Source organism: Periplaneta americana, chromosome 10 (genome assembly GCF_040183065.1).
Source record: "Periplaneta americana isolate PAMFEO1 chromosome 10, P.americana_PAMFEO1_priV1, whole genome shotgun sequence".
NCBI classification, from domain to species: Eukaryota; Metazoa; Arthropoda; class Insecta; order Blattodea; family Blattidae; genus Periplaneta; species Periplaneta americana.
The window spans coordinates 4,652,329-4,673,370 of record NC_091126.1 but is presented as its reverse complement, the minus strand read 5'-3'; the positions used below and the strand labels follow the sequence as shown (position 1 = coordinate 4,673,370).

The 21,042-nt window shown below is 37.2% G+C and overlaps 1 protein-coding gene across 1 annotated transcript in view; it reads right to left on the bottom strand.

Moving 5' to 3' along the window:
- The window catches only part of spidey (hydroxysteroid 17-beta dehydrogenase 12 spidey), an 88,485-nt gene that overhangs the window by 25,462 nt on the left and 41,981 nt on the right, over positions 1-21,042 (bottom strand). The window contains exon 3 of the mRNA XM_069836777.1: positions 1,557-1,603. Within this exon, the coding sequence (XP_069692878.1) occupies positions 1,557-1,603 (47 nt within the window). The remainder of the gene's footprint in view (positions 1-1,556; positions 1,604-21,042) is intronic.

Here is a 21,042-nt window from a genome sequence, read left to right as displayed (position 1 = left end):
CAGCACTGACATTTCTGCAACGGTATCATGATGACGGCGACGAATTCCTCGACAGGATCGTCATGGGCGATGAGATTTGGATTTCGCACTTCACCCCGGAAACCAAGCAGCAGTCAATGCATTGGCGGCATAGTGGATCTCCGGTCAGGACGAAATTCAAACAGACGCTGTCGGTACGGAAAGTGATGTGCACGGTGTTCTGGGACAGGAAGGGCATTCTGCTCATTGACTTCCTTCCAAGAGGTGAAGCAGTGAACGCTGACCGCTACTGTGAAACACTGCGAAAATTGCGACGTGCCATTCAAAACAAGAGGCGTGGAATGCTTACTGCAGGTGTTGTGCTCCTCCAGGACAATGTTCGTCCACATACGGCTCGGCGCACAGCAGCTGTTTTGACGGAATTTGGTTGGGAGTTGTTTCATCATCCACCCTACAGTCCTGATCTTGCTCCCAGCGATTTTCACGTTTTCTTGCACCTCAAGAAATTCCTGTCCTCCGGTGAGCGTTTTGGCAACGACGACGAGCTGAAGACGTCTGTCACACGCTGGTTCCATTCGCAGGCTGCAGAGTTCTACGACAGAGGGATACAAAAGTTGATCCCACGATACGAAAAGTGTCTCAATTCTGATGGTGGCTGTGTTGAAAAATAGCTGAAACATTGCTGTACCTGTTGCCAATAAATGTTTTCCTGAAAGTATGTGTTCTTTTTTTTTAAATAGGGAAACTTACTTTCTGGATGCGCCTCGTAGTTTCATCACCTTATATCTAATGAAGTTCAGGATTTCGTTTAAATAAAAATATTTTGGCCACTGGAGTTGCACAGGCAGCAAACGCATTTGCTTACTTATCCGGAGCTTTCCTCGGACGTGGGTTTGAATCCCACTCGGGCTAATGATTTGGCTGGGTTTTCCCCAAGCATAAGGCGAATGTCAGGTAATTTATGACGAATCCTCTGCCTCATCTCACTAACACGAATTTAATCGATTTCAAGTTTCCTAGTAGTTGATACAACGTCGTTAAATGGCTAACTAAAAATAAAAGTTTTCTATTACAATCTCGCATCATATCAGTGTATAATTCAAAATTGTAACAATTAAAAATATATATCTATCTACTGCTGTAGTTATCCTTTGACAGACAATCCATTTTTTACATATTGGAAAGGGTTTGCCTGATTTCCTGGTATTTTAGTGAAAACTTGTACAAATAACTCTCAAGTGAGGCATTTTTGGGAATGGGTTTGTATGAGTATTCTATGCGGAGTGAAAGGGAATGTATTATATTTCTCCTCAGATACGATTCCTAGAAGTATGACGAACAAAAATATGGCAAGATTTTGTTCCTTTGCTGACAGTTTTCAAGAAGGGGGAATACTTTTTGAGTTGAAATTTCTATATATTGGAATAGGATGATGAACAAAAACAAAGGACACAATAAACCATGAAGTAGGCTGGAGCCGTGCTTCTTAATAATGCATTCCTCCAGAATGTTGTTAACAATATTGAATCAACGTGATGCTTCTACATAATAGTTTCTAAAGTTATAGAAATACTTACGGCTTCTGCATAGGCCCTTCCGATCCCATCTGTCGCTCCCGTGATAACTGAAATGAAAGTAATTATAAACATATTTGTGAGTAGGCCGAGATGCTAGTTACAAATTCAGTGACTTACTTATTACACCAACACTGCTCTTTGTATTGAATTGGTTGGTTGGCATTCGGTTGAAATTTAACAGGAATAGATTACGGTACCGAGTACATCATAAAGTGTTCAAATATTAAGTTTTCTATATCTGAGGAGGATAAGGAGATGGCGATCATGTGTGGAGTGTGGATACGAGTTGTGAAGTTTATTCTTGGGGGTTTTATAGCCTACAGGATAAGTGGGAGAAGAGTAAGATGAAAATTTACGTGTTGGCGTATATACTATGATTGACATGCTTTTCCGCTTGATGTTGTTTCACTTGATTGCTTAAAATTGCTAAAATTGAAAACTTAGATACGCCGCCATTTTATCATAAAATGTAATCGCATAGTTTGATACTAAGCAGAAATAATGTTGTGCAAACAATAAAATTGATTCAGTCGGCTTAAAGCCGGCCTGGTCGTAGTCGTGATCGATTGTTCTTTATTAGATCGCTTTTTTTTTCGGAAGCCAAGCCATAGTCACGGATCACTCATGGCACGCGAACGATTGTTTTCTTCCCCAACTTCAAAATTCAACTCGCTAGCCATTAACAGAAAGTTGTTTGGGCCAGATTTACGTATAATAAAAATATCATCGATGCAGATTTGTAATGAAATATCCATGCAGACCTGAACTGCACCTCGTAACTTGCCTGGTTGCCCGCGAGGCTTAAGGATGTAAAATATATTACGGAGTGAAATACTTGCCAGTCACTTCTGATACAATACAGTGACACAGCACAGCCTGTAATGTATTGTGAAGAGAAAAATTCACATCAGTTACCGTTACTAAAAGGAAAAGTACGAGGTAGAAAATGTCGATTCGCTCGAATACCTGGGAAAATTTCTCCACATTCTATTCTTGACAATAAATGTGAGATGCTCAAATGGCTTCGAGAATGCCATGCCTACTACTAGAATGAATGCCTAGAATTAACTCTGTGGTTCACAGTATGTACAGACTTAGAAAAATGTTTTGTCGCTCAGATACTTTGTAAGTCCCAGAAAGGAAGCAGTGCGCATGAGCAGGGCTAGTTGGGGTAATGAAGTTAGTTCTGTTTCGTTGTTTGTCTGATCAAGCGCACTGCCTCCTTTCTGGGACTTTTTTCTAAGACTGTACCTAATCTAGAAATACAGTTCAAGCCTAGCAAACTCGAATTTGTTTCACTGGTGGGAGGAAACTGGAAATGACATCTCTTGCCTCGTTAGACCGAGGACAGAACGTGCCTAAGGATCCAGTACTTGGAGGCAGGGGTGACAATCAGAAAGATAAGGTACAACGAACTGGGCCTACAAGTCGAGTAAATCTGTGTACGATCTAAATGTTTATTTGAGCAAGTCTTTATTTTAAGACAGTTCAGCAAGTGATTGACAAAAATCATATAAACAGAAATTGAAATAATACTGACATGCATGAATAAAATAAGGGCAATAATGAAACCCAGGCATTAGAAAAAGAAGAAGAAATCCACTGTAACACTGGGAAAAAAATGTGATAAAGTGATGAAAAGCACAGAGATATAAGAAAATTACGTGAAAAAAAGTTTGGCATTTGAGAATGTGAGAAATTCGGGGAAAATAACTACCGATAGTTCTAAAAATCAAATTGACACTGTGTTATTGCATAACATGAGGCAATGTAGAATAAACCCATGACTGTGCTAGCTTTGCTTAACTAATTACGTTAATCACTTCATTATTTGGACCTAACGATGTTCCCTTTTCAAATTTTTTTTGCGTGACATTTCGAAAGTACATCTTGATTATGTTGTTACTTCCCCCCCCCCACGCCCACAGTAGAACTCGTGTGCTAGGACAACTTATCGACTAAATAATGACCTGTTTAGTTTAAGCAGGATCACAAGTCGTACCATCAAGACGACAAGTTTTACGTGTAGGAGTTCATTCAGTTCACGTTACCTCTGGCCTACGCTACGTTTACCACATACATTGACGAATATTTTGTAACATATGATCATCATTTAACTGTCATGGAATTAGGCCACTTGTTTGCCTGTTCTGATTCCATTGCAGTAGTCTCTTCGTAGGTCTCCTATGGATTTGTATTGTAGGCAGTCTGTCTCTAATTGTGTAGAAATAAGGGGAGACAAACGTTTCATTCGGAGCATTGTAATAATATACACAACGCGAATATTAAGATATGCCCTCAACAGCATTTTTGCGAGACTCCTCCCGAATGACGCAGAAAACAACTAGGCTATTTGCTTCGTTACAAATACAGGAATAGGACATAACAACGGAATTGAAGGGGCAGACACTATAAGTACTGGACGTAACACTGCTAACGTTGACTCATATTTAATGCCTCACTGTTCCTAACTATGGGGAAAAAAAAAACTCAATGTTAAAAATATTGAATACTGTGACTTCTTTATGGCTACTCAGGTCGCCAACACAAGCGCCTAAAAATCTCTACCGTTTGTCCTAAAAAAAGAGAACCTTTAAAACACTTCGATTATTATCTGCCATGACTCTGTTAACCAATCTAAATACAAACTTAGCTGAAAGATTGCAACGTGTTCATAATTCGTGTATACAATTTGTCTGTAATATTAGAAAGTTTGACCATGTGGCTTAAGACCGTTTCCCAAACTACTGTCCAAGGGAATGAAGAAGAATTTACTCCGAATTACCTGGCCTCGCGCTTTCAGTTCCTTATAACCAGCTTCAATTGCTTCCTTCTGCCCCTCATCTTTCTTCACCATAACATTACCTCGTTTCTGGAATTCTTTACTGGAAATTATCACACTTTAAAACGAAATTAGAAAGGTGCGTTTTATTTTATTGCATGAACTCGAATTTAAATAAATCGTTAGATATGATGATTTCTACCTCAGTGTAATACAATTTCATCATAATTAAATTGTGTTGTATATTATTAACTTTTTATCTTAATTAACTTGTACGAATATGTATACAGGAAGTATAACAGTTCTGATTAAGCTGCCATTACTATTGTAGATTGTGCCATTAATGTTGTAGATAAATTGTTAATTTATTTTTTGTCTATGTTTTACTTGCATTTGTATTTCTGGTGGTATGGAAGAGAAGGCCTATTGGCATGGATGTGCAACTCGTGCTCACAAAGTGCTAAAAAACCTTGAAAGAGAGAAAGACAGACGGATCCAGCCGCAGCAGTTACAAGTTGTTTGTAGTTTCGCTCCAAAAGCAGTTCACTGCCGCGGTGCGCTCTGGCGGCTCATGCAGGTGGTCGTGATATCTACTCCATAATTTAAATTTCAGAATGACGTTGGTACAATAATTATAGTGATTTTAGACAGACTGTACCTAAACACACATAACAAAATTATATTATTTCCTAGCTTTGTAAATCAGTTTAGTACTGGAAACACAATCTGAATACACCTTTTCAAGAGACAGCAAACATAGCTGCAACACTTATTTATTATTATAGTCCGATTTATTTTCAATATTCGTCGACATGATCATATATCGGAATATTTTCTACGACTCTCCTGGCTCCGCTTGCAAGATCGACGTTTAGTACATTCTCTTTGCCTGCTATATCGAATTATACACGATTCCACACCCAACTACCTTGCCTCTCGGTTTACTCCTAGCTTCACATCATAATCGTAACACTCGTTCACAGCACAATCTGTTGCTATCAATACCACGTCATCGGACATCTCTATACTCAAGTTCTTTTTCAATAGCCATGGCCGCTCCTGGAATTCGCTGCCGCTGGAAATCAGGGGTAGTCTTAGTCCTCAGTTGTTTAAAGTTAGGTTGTTTAGAAATATTTTAAATGCACAGAATTATTTTTTTAGATATAATTTTTATTTAATAATAATAATGTTATTATTATTATTATTATTATTATTATTATTATTATTATTATGTTAATACTTGTATACCAGTATGTATTTTCCTATATGTGCTTTGATCCTGGTTGAGTGGAAGAGAAGACCAGATGGCCTTAACTCTGCCAGGGAAAATAAAACTTATTATTATTGAGAAAAAATGGGAGTATAAGGGTACAGTGCATCAGTTATTCATAGATTTCGAAAGGCATATGACTTGGTTAAGAGAAAAGTTTTATATGATATTCTTGTTGAATTTGGTATTCCCAAGAAACTAGTTCGATTAATTAAAATGTGTCTTAGTGAAACGTACAGCAGAGTCCATATGGGTCAGTTTCTGTCAGATGCGTTTCCAATTCACTTTGGGCTAAAGCAATTAGATGCAGTATTACCTTTACTTTTTAACTTTGCTCTAGAGCAGCGGTTCCCAAAGTGTGCTCCGCGAAGCCCTTGGGGCTCCGTCCGCGGCAGTTATGAAGATGACAAAAATTATTGCTTCCATCTAGTCTCTAGCGAGAAAAACGCAAACTAGGCCTACTTCCATAAAGCGAAAATACTTTTTCAGATAGTAGTTTGCGTTTTCTTGCTAGATGAAGCACCAATAATAGATCTAGGCCTACTCGTCACTGGAACTATCTCGATCGTTCTTGCTTGTCAAGTACTCGATGATTCTCGAAATTTATTTTATGTTTTATATATCAGGCAAGCAGCGTTTGTTAATCGTGATAAGTGGAATCTACAATCTATTGACTGTTATGTTGACTCAAAAAAAATATATACCTGCATGTTAATTTGATTGCAGAAGTGTTAACTAAACTTTCGTTGAAATGGAACTGTGGCTTAAGACGAGCTCCGTAATACCTGAGAGTCATCAGTATCACCCAGTGCTCAGTCAAAGGGGGATAATAACAGCTGTAACCTTACTCTCAAAGAAGATAATGCGAATCCCTTGAGACTGAGTTCGGAATATGCTGAACATGTTCCTACTTCAGAGTCTACGATGATTAGTGTAGCGGTACTGAAAGGAATTAAAAAACTAAAATATAGTGATTCAGATTTGGACATGGGATTCACTGAGTTTGCTGATGGACGTCCACAGTGTGAGATATGTAACAAAGTTTTGCCCAACAGTTCTATGTTCCCTGTCAAGCTTAGAGACGGCATTTCATAACTCATCCTGACTTTACAAATGAAACTGCACACTAGGTACTTTAAAAGAGAAACTGACGAACTCCATGCAGTTCAGACAATATTTTTATCTCATGCAAAAGACAAATAACGAAAAAGCACTGGAAGCGTCGTATTTGATTAGTCATGACCTGGCTCTTGCTGGTAAACCTCACTCTTGCCGAAACTCTTATGAAACCACTATTAATGATGGTAGTGAAGTAGTGGACGAAAAAACTGCAAACTTGATCTCCAGTGTGCCCTCATCAAATAACACTGTGCGTAATCGAATACAGAATCTAGCAAACGATGTTAAAAATATCATAATTTCCCGTATCAGCCAAATGAAATTTTCACTACAACTTGACGAATCCACGCACGTTGTCGGATTAGATGTGTTAATGATCTTTGTGTGATACGAATTTTCAGGTCCTTTCATGAAGATATTTTGTTCTGCAAGCCATTGTCATCCTCTACAATAGGTACTGAAATTTCATTGAAAACTCAATACCTTGAGACAATTGGATTGACGTGTGCGTAGATGGCGCAAAGGCCATGGTAAGTCCTGTTGCTGGCACTGTTACAAGGATGAAGAAAGTTTAAAAAAAACTGCACAAGTAATCATTGTGTACTATACCAACACGCTCTCGCAAAGAAAAAAATGCCAGCATTATTAAAGCAGGTACTACACAACGCCATCAAAATTATCAACTTTGTTAAGGCACGACCTTTGGAGTGTAGGCTACTCAGTATCCCGTGCGAAGATATGGGAAGTCTTTGTTATTACTAGAGCCGTGCAAAGGGAGCAGTTGTTCGACACACCGGCAACAGGGCAAGGGTTGTAAATTCATCTTGTGTACCAGCAGAGGTCTGACTCTGCGGTACACAGGATAGCTGCAAGCAGTAGGTACAGCTTAGTAAAGCAAACGTCAATACTGAAGAAACATAAAAGCAGTTTGCTGTAGTGGTACGAGGCCTAAGGAGGAGCAAATTTCTTCGGCAAAATTTAAGAGGCTTATTCCCGAATAAGGTGATATTTTTTGCCGCAAGTCTTGAACTTCAAACGGAAGTTTCTTCACTTTTGAATGACCAGAACAGTTTGCTAGCAGATTATTTGAATTATCAGGAATGGTTGTGCAAATTATGTTACTTGGCAGACATTTTTTTCAAAATTAACTAATTCAGTACATCCATATAAGGTAAATGGAACACTATATTCAATGCTAATATGTTGATACAGCGTCGTAAAATAACCCAATAAAATAAAATAAAAATCGATGCTAATGACAAAATTGCCGCGCTGAAGAAAAAGATAGCGTTCGACATAGATACCGTCGAGAATAAGAATCTAACGTGATTCTAATTGATTTCAAACTTTATACAAGAAAATAACACAGCAATGAATGACTCATTCATAGCAATATTAAAAGGACACCTTGAAAATTTGCTTGAAATCATACTTGCCAAGGGACACTCAGGAAACTATTCAAAAGGAATATGAGTGGATTGTGGATCCATTTTCAGTGAAGTCAAAACCAGCAGTCCTCACTGCTTCAGATATGAGGTCCTTATAAACATGGTTTCGGACAGCCACTGTCAGACATCATTTAAAAGCAAACCACTTCCGAAATTTTAGGCTCAGTTAGAGGAGGATTTTTTGATATTAAATTCAAAAGCTAAATTTCTCTTATTGCCTTTTGATACTACGTACCTCTATGAATCGGCCTTTTCGAGGTACACGGCTACAAAAACAAAATATCGTGCTTATTTGGACGCAGAAGACTATATACGTCTTCAAACTCACTTCTGTGACAACGGACAGTGGCAAACTCTACCGCAAGAACAGGCACATTTTTCATATTAACTTCGAGTGTACATGTAGGGGAGAGTCGGGTAGTATCGGACATCGTGTAGTATCGGACAGTGCGTTTCTTTCATCTACCACCATATGGTAGTACCTGAATGACATGGTTACGTTTCTCTATGCGACATCACAGAAACGTAACCATGTCAATCAGGTAATATCATCTTTTGCTTCAAAAAGGGCTCCGTGGCTGAAAAATTTTGGGAACCGCTGCTCTGGAGTATGCCATTAGGAAAGTCCAAGATAACAGAGAGGGTTTGGAATTGAACGGGTTACATCAGCTGCTTGTCTATGCGGATGACGTGAATATGTTAGGAGAAAATCCACAAACGATTAGGGAAAATACGGGAATTTTACTTGAGGCAAGTAAAGAGATAGGTTTGGAAGTAAATCCTGAAAAGACAGAGTATGTGATTATGTCTCGTGACGAGAATGTTGCACAAAATGGAAATATAAAAATTGGAAATTTATCCTTTGAAGAGGTGGAAAAATTCAAATACCTGGAACCAACAGTAACAAATATAAATGATACTCGGAAGGAAATTAAACACAGAATAAATATGGGAAATGCGTGTTATTATTCAGTTGAGAAGCTTTTATCATCCAGCCTGCTGTCAAAAAATCTGAAAGTTAGAATTTATAAAACAGTTATATTACCGGTTGTTCTTTACGGTTGTGAAACTTGGGAATGAACCTCCGGATTCCTTAAAAGCCAGTAAGTTATTATTATTATTATTATTATTATTATTATTATTATTATTATTATTATTTGTGCAAACTTAATTATAAAGATTAATTTTGCTCCTGAGCTCTGCTCAATCTTTTATTTACAACATGAGCTTGCGTAAGAACAACTGTGAAAAGTTGTTACGTTCGACTTCGAGCAAATCTCCATTTTATTTCGCTTTTTCAAATATTCATACTGTTACTAAAAGTTAGTACATTTCATGTGTGTGAAGGTACTGAATATGAAGAATAAATTCGCTTCGTTTCGGGGTTATTGTACAATAAGGAGGATCTCGGGAACCTCTTAACCGAAAATTTCGTCACCGTTATGGTCTGTCACCGTTTCTTGTTCACTAATGTTTTGTACATTTTCGTCAGTAGGCCTGCATATTTTTGTCACCAACCCCATTTCGTGACTATGTTTTTCGTCACCAGTCACACTTCGCCATCGTTCAGTTGTTTACTTTATCACCCCGTACACAAACATAAAACACACAATTACATTAAATCTGCATTAACAAGATTTTTAAATCAACATTACAACTGAGAGATCCGGGTTCGATTCTTAGCGCCGAAGCGAATTTTTCTCCGTTAACAACAAATTAATGGTAACATTACAAAGATTACTGTGGAACTTACGTTGTATATATGTGTGTATGCTATCAGCGAGCTACTGTTTTATTTTTATGGTGTGTTCAAAGTTTCCAGGCAGGAACGAAGATAACGAAGGATGTTATCTTCTGCTTTATAATGTATTCCTCATACTTATCAACGATGCGTGAAATCCTGGTCTCCAAATCTGTGTATTTCTTCTTCCTGAGTGGAGTGTCCTGCTTCCAATTTCTCGAAATCCTGGTAAATCCTAGTGGTTGCTTCCTGGAGCAACTGAAGAGCATGGTAAAAGGAAAGATGTGGTTCCCCATTAGTATTGAGCCGCCTGGAGTGTCCTGCTTCCAATTTCTCGAAATCCTAGTTGTTCACGATAAGGACTCCGACATGGGCCACGATAAGGATCACAGACATGGACCACGATTAACACCACGACAAAAATCACGATAAGGATCACGACATGGACATCGACAAACAAAACAAGGATCACGGTAGAAACCACGACATGGACCAAGATAAGGACTTCGAAATGTATTATTTATTGTTATTATGGGATTTATAAGCAATTAAATATAGAATATGATCTAGGGCTTTGTTCCACAAGCATGTATACTCCCCAGCTGCTTCAATTAACTGCTCATATTCACAAAATGTACCCGTTTATTCAAGTAAAAGTCAGTGGCGGTTATTCAAGTGAAGTACATGAAGGCCACCTTCACCCCTTTTTTCGTGCTTTAATAAAATATATTTTATCAATAAATTAAAATAAAATGAATCCTTCACTAAACCATATTTTGCTCTATTTTTTTAATATCATGTTCGGCTTAATCCGCTCAGTTAACGTTCACTGCAGCATTTCACATGAACCCCTCACCAGCCAGGCCACGTGGCTAGCAGACCAGCTGAAGGTCCGAATGAGACTTTCCTTTTGGCCTTCAGTAAACACACCCGGTTGCCATGACAACGAGTTGCTTACTATGAATTACCGGTCCCTTTCGCGAGGCTATTATGAGGGTCTGTGGAGCAGGCATTCATCTCCTTTCTCTATTCTTGAAAGACAGAATCTCTCTCTCGTCCAAACATTGGATCAGGGTGGCAAACTGTAATATTTTGCAACTAAATAAGAAAACATAAAATATTCTACAAAGAAGTTAAATATTGTTTAAATTTAGCATATAACGTATATATTTTGGTATTTTTTAACGTTAGCATCTCTTGAATATTATGTTTTGTATGGATTTTGAAATAATTTGAGTACCCTGCAATAAAGAAAGTTGGCATAACATTTGAAACTACGTTGTACATTAGACCCGCGCTGACCAACGATTTCGCTTTACGTATTCTTTGTTGTGATAAGTGCAGCGAAGTGTGAAGGTGTTACTACGTGTATTAATGCGATGAAAACATGAATTCGTTAAACGATTAAGTGTGTAATCTTTTGGAGACACCGTTCTCTCGTTGGTGTGCAGAAGATAAGCAAGATATTTTAAAATACCGCAGAACAAGTCACATTAATATAACTATGAAAAAAGTGAAAAGTGGTGGTCGGTCATACAATATTCAGTTTCAAGATTCGTGGTATGCCGATTGCAACTGGTTATGTGGGAGTCACTAAAACGAGAAGTTATATTGTTGGCCTTGTCTTCTTCTGGGGAACAAGAAACCCGCTTGGAATTCAACTGGATTTTGCGATTTCAGAAATGTCAATCGCGGTCTTTACAGCCATGCAGATTCAGCTGAACACATTAAATGTATTTTGCAATTAAAGGCCCTGCAGAAGAACATGAACACCATTGCGGATGCACTAAAGGAAAGTTATAGGTTATACGTAAGTCAATTTAATGAAAACGTATGTTTAAATAGACTGGTAATGCACAACGCAATCGATACGGTATTGTTTCTAAGCAAGCAGGAGTTGGCTTTTCGCGGTCATGATGAGAGTATTTCGTCACAGAACAGGGGGAATTTCAAAGAATTATTGGCTCTCATTTCATTGGCCCTATGAAAATTAGAAATCACTATGAAAAAAATAGACCTGTTCTTTCTGGGAAATCTAAAACGATTCAAAATGAAATAATTGATTGTATTTCTGAATGCATCAATGAACTTGTAAGAGATGAAATTACTAGTGCCCCTTTCTTTTCCGTTCAAGTGTAAGTTTTCTGTTCAACAGAATACTGCTTTGATTTAATTGTAGCTACTGATTTTACTGGATAGGTAAGCTTATATCGGAAGTTGCATGTTCCGAAGTTGATTTAAAATATGAATACAGTTTACGATTATGATTGTGATTTTGAATTTTGTTATGGGTCCTATTTCTTGTGTACTCTTTTAATTTGATGTGTTGTATAAAATGTGTTAGATTTTGTCTTTTTTACGTCATGGGGACTTGTGGTTGTTTTATTATGTTGTATGTATTGTGCGGAAGTTTTGCTGGGACAGTGAATTCTTCGGGATTAAGGGGACGTAGCTTCCGAAAATGTTGAAAATTTGTTTATTTTATATGCTGTGCTTTTCATAAAACTTAAGAAAATGGTGAATATATTACATTAATTCAATATGACCATCGTATAGGTTACAAAAGCATTCGCGACGTCACGGCTATATAACGATTCCAGGAAATTACCTAGAATTCTATTGACCTTCACCTAATTTATCCGGCACGAGCCGCCACTGGTAAAAGTACGTAAATAACAAAAGTTGTGAAGATGATTGTTGCAACCTGAATGCGAGTTCTGCACTTGGCGTGAAAGAAATCTGTACAATGGTCTACTGCGCATGCCCGTACATGAGAATATAACCGAGAATCAAAACACTTCGTGACGCAGCTAAGATAGTGTACATCTGTGTCATGGTGGAAACATAGTAGAGGTGTGGGACCAGCTGTGCGTGTTTTCGTTCAGTCTGCGCATGACGTCACCTTTACTGCAGGCCGCACTCGAAGACACAGTCAACATAACAGATTGTTGATGGTTAGATCTGCGTCCATAGATTTAAATGAATAAATAAAAATCATTGTTTGTGTATTCAGTAAATATTGACAGTATAAGCTATAATAGGGTCTACCTTGAAGTGATAACATTATAAAATAGTGAACAATAAATTAAATTCAGGAGTCTAGAAATAATGTAATATGGTAGTGCAACGTTAATAATTGCCTTCTGTAATATACACGTACTTTTATAATAATTATAATACATTATGCTACAAATATGCACAAAATTAGGCCCATATGTCACACACATTATATTACACATGAATTCAAGTACAATAGGAACTACCTTGAAATGATAACATAATAAAATTATGATCTATTACATATTAAACTCAAGTTTCAAGAAACAATGTGATATGGCAGTGTGTCATTAATAATATTGCCTTCTGTAATATACACGTGGTTTTATAATAATTACAATACAATGTGTAATAAATATGTACATACTTAGATCTATACAGTTATTTATAACATACATTATTTTGTACATGAATTCAAATACTTTTGAACCTTCATTAACATATGTATATGAATTTCTTGGAATAATTTGTCATTATAGTAAACAAATATTTTTATATATTCAGGCTATTGGAGACATAATATAGTCTACTACATTATTTACCTTATTATTCCACACACGACATAATATAATTTCACCATTATAAATCCCACTCTGTTAAGTAAATACTTATTCTTATGCAATCTTTTTCATTTCCTTTATAACATTTCTCTTTGAAATTCCAGACATTTTTATTATTTTATTAATTTCTTTAATTCTAATAAATGTTCTTGTTCTAACCAATGTCGTGATTACTTCTGGCGGAAGAGGAGAACTGATTTCTGCTTCGTTTTTCATGTCAGAATTAACCAATTTTACAGTCTTTTTTATTATAAATTTCTCATGAGAAACAGAATCTCCGTGCACATCTGAGAATATACTGTCAACAAGCATGGCAACCAATTGCAGATCCCTAGAAGGGAGAATTAAGTTTCCACGGGACACTGTAGTAATCCAGTCTTTTTGATTAGCAGAAGTTGACAATTTTGTGGGAATTCCAAGATTCGGGTATTGCTCCATATGTTTTGATGAAGCATATCCTGCAATATATTTGAATCCTTCCTGGTATATCCGCTTTCTTGCAGAGATTTCATATATTTTTTCTGGGAGACCTATATTTTCTTCGGGATCTCGATCGTTAGTAAATTTAACCGGTTTCAGAATGCCTTTAAGAAATTCTGCCGTTGCACATAGTTCTTTCTGCAGATTATCATTGACTTCTGATTGGCTTGTACTAGGACCCACTATTAATGCCTCTTCTTCCGAAAGCAAATCGGAGGTGTTTTTGTTCTCACAAAACTGAGATAATGGATTTCGACCTAGTATGTACCACTTCAGTCTATGTTTAAAATATAAAGCAGAGGGATGATCGTTTGTTCTACCCATGCTTCTAATTTCCGAAAAAAAGTTTTCTACCAGATCTTAGTTAAGTTTTCTTGTGATGATGTATTCAATTTTGTACTTGTACCTCATTGCCTCATACAACAATGTTAATGATTTATTATTTATTAGAATCCCCTCCTGATAAGATAATTTCCTGTTTGCTTCTGCTGCTTTAACTGTGGTCATGAAGTCATTCATTTCTGAGAGTATAATATTCTGATCTTGAAGGTTTATTCCGTAACTATGCAGCCCACGGTGGGTACCGAATTTAGAAACGGTATTAAATAAATCAAACCAATCATTAGTTAATTTTATTGCCTTTGAAGTTTCTTTCCATTCATTTGATCTCGTTTTCACCATACCATTTCAAAGCCTTTGCAATTCTGTTGGAAAATAATTGTGCTGCCAAACTAACTTTTTGTCTTTGGGTACCACGGACACTTAAGTGTAACGGAGTTAACTTGTAAGCTAATTTTGTATCAGAGGACGAGGATGCATGTAAAAGTTCATGAATTGGTTCTGATGAAATGTTCAATCCGTTCATGTTGGAACCATGATCTAGAAAGTGATTCCTGTGTAATTTCAATAAATGTGGAGCGTCTGAAAAAACAAATACTTCTCGAGTTGAATCATTTGGATTAGGAAAACTGCAATTTAGTTTGGTAGAAATTTTCAAATCACGGCACAATTTTCTGTTACTTCTACCTAAATCGCTAACTGTGGCCACAACTTGAAAACCACTGCCTTCTAACTGGCAAATTATGTCTGTTAGGATTTCTTTTGTCATTGTCTGATCATATTTATAGTATACGGGCTGCTTCCACCTTGCAAACAAACCACGTGCAAAAACAACCTGCACTGCCTTATGAGGTCCAATTATTTGTTCTTCCCTACTGTCAAAAGAAACCTCCTCATTTAAATACATTTAATCAAATGCTAATACTGTTACACGATCTAACTCCGACATATTTGTAGCTCTCGCCTTCATTAATTTTAAGACATCACGAAGTACACATTCCTCAAGCGATAATTGTTTTACTGCCCGTTTTCTCAGAGTTGACAAATCAGGTAACGGGTAATTTAATTTTGTTCTTAAGTATCGGCATGTTTTTGGACTTAGGTTTCGAAGTGTTATTGCAGTACCGTAATCTTCTACAGACCATTTCACCCTACGTTTTTTTATTCAAAAGAGCATCAATTTGTCCAATAGTGAAAAATGGTTTCAAAATTTCAGCCACTTTAGATTTAACTTCTGTTTGTCTAATGTTTTTCAATGAAATGAAATCCTCATGTAATTTTCTTTTGCCTTCTTCATGTTTCCTGTTGGCAGGTGTCAATTCCTTAATCCTCGTTTCTAGAGGGTAATTCTTCTCTTCTAATTCTTGAATTCTTCGTATTAGTATTTGGCATTCCTCTGTGACAGTAGACTCAGTGGCTCCGCGATTTTCCATTGTTACATTAGTGCTGGATGCTCCTGTTGCGCTGAAGTGAAAGAAAGTTAATAGGTATACAGTAGCCTACATGCAATCAGGGGCGTATTTAGGCCTCGGCAGACTAAGCAGCTGCCTAGGACGGCAGATTTTGAGGGAGCGACTTTTAAGCTATTACTGTTAATTTTTTATGTTTTTTAAATTTTATTCATAACTCTTTTAAAGAGTACATGAACTTAAACGCACAATGAAAAGGATATGAATAACATTGGCAACAATCAGTTCAAATTATGTATTGTAATTAATGTCTAGTTAGGTTTATTAAAGAAAATGTACTCAACGCAATGAGCTGCGATCGCTGTCTGCAGTAAAGATGACGTCACACGCCTCGGCCGCTATCGCAACAGCATGCGCAGTCCCACACCTTTACTATGTTTCCACCATGATCTGTGTGGCCAGTCCAACTGTGAATAAAGCGAGCTATATTTTGCAAACGTAGCGAACATCGAGCTTGTGTGCCTCGGCATGAGTCTTCTTGTACCTGTGGGCTATGTCTTGTAAATCATTCCGTATTCATAGACATTTTTAGCGCGGGCTTCCGGTGGATGATCAGCGAACTAACGTTTTTCGTATTCATAAACTAGTGTTAGCGACGTGATATGATATGAATCCTGTGCAAGTAACCAGTCGATAGCCGGAGCTAGTTTAGCACGCTCGTAGCGCGGACTAGGGAAATGTCTGTGGATAGCACCCCTAGTGTTTTGGCGCGGTAGCCAGATTTTCTGCCCTAACCAATAGCAGTGTCCTTTTAATGGTCTTTGCTTTGGTACTTTCAGGTTAGTTTCGCTAGAAATATCTTGAACATGACATTTTACAATGGAAGACGTAGGTTCTGCTGAGTTCTTTGCACCTTCTTTCATTGACTGAAGGAATTGCGTCACATATACCCTGCCGCAATCTGCTCGTGATTTAATTTGATTGTTCAGTGGGTCCCTTCTTAACTTAGAGTGATTACGGGGTTATATATCTCTCTCTTATTACACCTCCAAAGATTACAGCCTTTATAATTTTATGTCTTGTGAATGTGTAGCCATGATAGATCAATTTCTCTTTTCCACTACTGTTATTTGTGAAAAGGAATATCTTCATTCATCGTGAACGGAATCTGGAAACCAAAAAATAATTAACTGACACTGGCAATTTTAAAGCAAGGAATGAACGAAGTGTGTGTTGGAAATAATGCGATTGTTACGTTATAGTAAGGAATGAATGAGGAGAGTGTTACCTTGGAAATACTGCGATTGTTACGTCATAGTAAGATATGAATGAGGAGAGTGTTACCTTGGAAATAATGCGATTGTTACGTCATAGTAAGATATGAATGAGGAGAGTGTTACCTTGGAAATAATGCGATTGTTACGTCATAGTAAGATATGAATGAGGAGAGTGTTACCTTGGAAATAATGCGATTGTTACGTCATAGTAAGATATGAATGAGGAGAGTGTTACCTTGGAAATAATGCGATTGTTACGTCATAGTAAGATATGAATGAGGAGAGTGTTACCTTGGAAATACTGCGATTGTTACGTCATAGTAAGATATGAATGAGGAGAGTGTTACCTTGGAAATAATGCGATTGTTACGTCATAGTAAGATATGAATGAGGAGAGTGTTACCTTGGAAATACTGCGATTGTTACGTCATAGTAAGATATGAATGAGGAGAGTGTTACCTTGGAAATAATGCGATTGTTACGTCATAGTAAGATATGAATGAGGAGAGTGTTACCTTGGAAATAATGCGATTGTTACGTCATAGTAAGATATGAATGAGGAGAGTGTTACCTTGGAAATAATGCGATTGTTACGTTATACTAAGTGGCGATGAAATACGTCGGTGAAAGTTATAATTTGGTTACGAAATCATCCAGTGGCAAAAGTGAAATGGTTACGAAATACGTTGATGATGATTTATAATTCAGTGACGAAATCACCGGGTGACAAATAACGGTGACGAAAATGCCGGTTTTATCTAGAATAATCGGAAGTAAAATTGTATAGCCACATCCTGTGTAGAGTGAAGTCTTAACAGAGGTACCATTTCTGAAGTACAGTTACAATGTGAAGTAAAAATTGTGATTGTTTTATTTCCTACACAATTCAACTTGACATTGATGTGTAGAAACTATATCCTCTAACAATTTTCACGAAGTGGCAGACGTATGGAAGAGATAATAGAGACACCTGCAAACAAATGGACAAACATGTGTAGGCAGGGTCTGCTTCTTCTCTGTAATGTATGCTGAAAATTCGTATTTCTGTCAAGATAACTAAAAGTACATCTTGATTACACAATTTTTAACACTGTATCACTTCGGAATTTGTATGACCGAAAAATAGGTCGAAACATGTTAACAAGGCACGTTAATAATATTTAACACAAGAAAGTTATTATCATACAAATAAATAAATGGTTCCACTGCTTCATGTTAAATCTTACGGCTGAAAACTTGTCGTTTTCGCTCGAAGTGGGGTCAAATGAACTGGGTCGTCCTACTGACTGAGTAACGGTGAAGAAAGAAAAGAGAGAGATGATGCACACCTTGGCCGTGAATGCCTCAAGAGAAAGGCGGTGGCCTTGGGAGCGCTTCCTGCATCGTGCATCTCCATTCATTCCTCGGAGAAGCGACTGCGTGTGTTCGGTCGGTAGACCAGGCTTCGAACGAGGGCTATACTTGAAGTTAACCCTTTGCAGCACAAATGTAATTTTTTGTTTTTCATATCATTGATCATAACAAGACTTCGATCAATGTTTTCAGAATTTTAACTCTGCACACAATTTTAAACACAGATGGCATCTCTATGTATCCTCAAGGGGTAACTGTTCAGTCTCTTTATCGTACAGTAGCTCACGGTGGAAAGATACACCAGACGTTTTAATCATCTGATGACAATTTGACTAAATAAATAAATAAATAAATAAATTTATGTAATTGTACGTTATTTATAAATCCGTTCCTGTCATTTGTATATGCAGGGTCCTTAATACTGTACAGTATGCATGGGATAGAGTAGGCTACCTGAGGATGATTAGGAAGGGGCGGCTAGCAAAACACTGAATTAGGAATAAATTATGAACTAATGGACATATAAGTTTAAAAATAAAAGACAGATCGGTATAAAACAGATGATTAGGTGAAATAAAATTGAAGAAGGTAAAATGAACTTAAGCGGAAACGATAAGCAATGAACTGATATGTAGAAGCGCGTAAAATCTCAGTGATGGTCAGTGGCGTAGCATGAAATTTTGAGCAGGGGAAGCTAACTCAAGTTGTCTTTCGTGCAATATGAGAAAACGTATTACAAAAATATAGTCTTAAAATAAATAGTAGTCAATTTCAAGTCAGCAGTCGAACATCGTAAGTAACACCAATAAGGCATGACCTCAAATGGTACGTAGTAAAATATGATTTCACGGTTTACACATATCTCTAACAAATAGACACGTATACGTATAACATTAGCTCACTCCCTGTCATACTTAGAGAAATCACAATATTAGTATCATTACGTAAGTATGCGTCTGTCTTTTGGTTATGTCCTTCATTGACAGCAAGGGAGTCGGTCATTTGTTTTTTAAATCACACTTTTGTTCTTAAGTCAATCTTGATAATACAATTGTCCTAAAAAAATCAAGTAAATTAGTGTCAGGAACTGTTATTTCGCTCATTATTTATTATATCAGCCACAATGCACACTAACACTTCAACTGAACACAACTGACGAAAAGGAATAACTCGGAAACTACTTATTTTAAATGTTAAAGCTAGCTTCTTGCGAGCCTTGCGACTAGGGTAGTTTAGTTAGAAAGGGATGGAAAATCTGCGGGGTGGATTATACAGAAGAAACCAGTCTGCTTGGAAGCTAGTGTGTGCAGGCTTCTTGTTTACTGCTGCGTCACAAATCATCCTGAGCTGCCGCATCACAATATTTAACGCGTAAATATAAATTCTATTAAAATTAATAAATAATTTTCTCCATAAACTGCAGGTTTATTATGAAATTATTATTAACTGGGGAAGCTAAGCTTTTTAGCTTACATTGACACTACGCCACTGGTGATGGTGTACCGAAGAGCAGAAATGTCAAGGTTCATCATGACAAAAATTGAAAAGCTGCCTGATATATATATATATATATATATATATATATATATATATATATAATTAATTAATTCATTCAGAGTGTTCTGCCCAAGGGTAGGTCTTTCACTCCAAACCCAGCATTCTCCAGTCTTTCCTATTTTCTGCCTTCCTATTTGTCTCCTCAAATGTTCCACATATCTTAATGCCGTTTATTATCTGGTATATTTTTCTGCCCCGAACTCTTCTTCCGTTCACCATTCCTTCCAGTGCATCCTTCAGTAGGCAGTTTATTCTCAGTCAGTGATCCAACCAATTCCTTTTCCTCTTCCTGATCAGTTTCAGCATCATTCTTTCTTCACCCACTCTTTCCAACACAACTTCATTTCTCATTCTGTCTACTTCACACGTTCCATTCTTCTCTATATCTACATTTCACATCTTTCTATTCGCTTCTCTTTACTTCGTCGTAATATCCATGTTTCTGCCCCATACAATGCCACACTCCATACAAAGCACTTCACTAGTCTCTTCCTTAGTTCTTTTTCCAGAGGTCCGCAGAAGATGTTTCTTTTTCTATTAACCCAGATAAGCCCAAAATTGAAACAAGGAACGTATATTTTCTAAAGCTAACAAATACTACCAACATTATCGCACAACTTATAAAATGTCCCTAACACCAACAATGGCATAATATCCGAAGGCACTGCAACTGTCCTTAAAAAAGGATGGTGGGAAAATCTGGGTTAAAACCTTCCTTGGCCATTGCTATCCTCCTTTTGACTTCCTGGCAGCAGCTTATGTTACTGTTTATAGTATAGCCCAAGTACTTGAAGCTGTTCACTTGCTGTACTGCCTCATTTAGAATTCCTTCTGTATTATCCTTCCTATAACCATGGTCTTCGTCTTATTTGCATTTATCTTCATCACATACTGCTCACAGCTGCCATTTAGCCCCAGTAGCATATCCCTTAGTATCATCTCATCTTCTGCTAACAAAGCGATACGATCAGAAAATCTTATGCACTTTATTATTCTTCCTCCTACTATCACTCCTCCCATGCTCTGAAACTAGTTCTTTACTAAATCCTCCAAGTAGATGTTGAACAGGGTAAGTGACAAAGGGCATCCTTGAC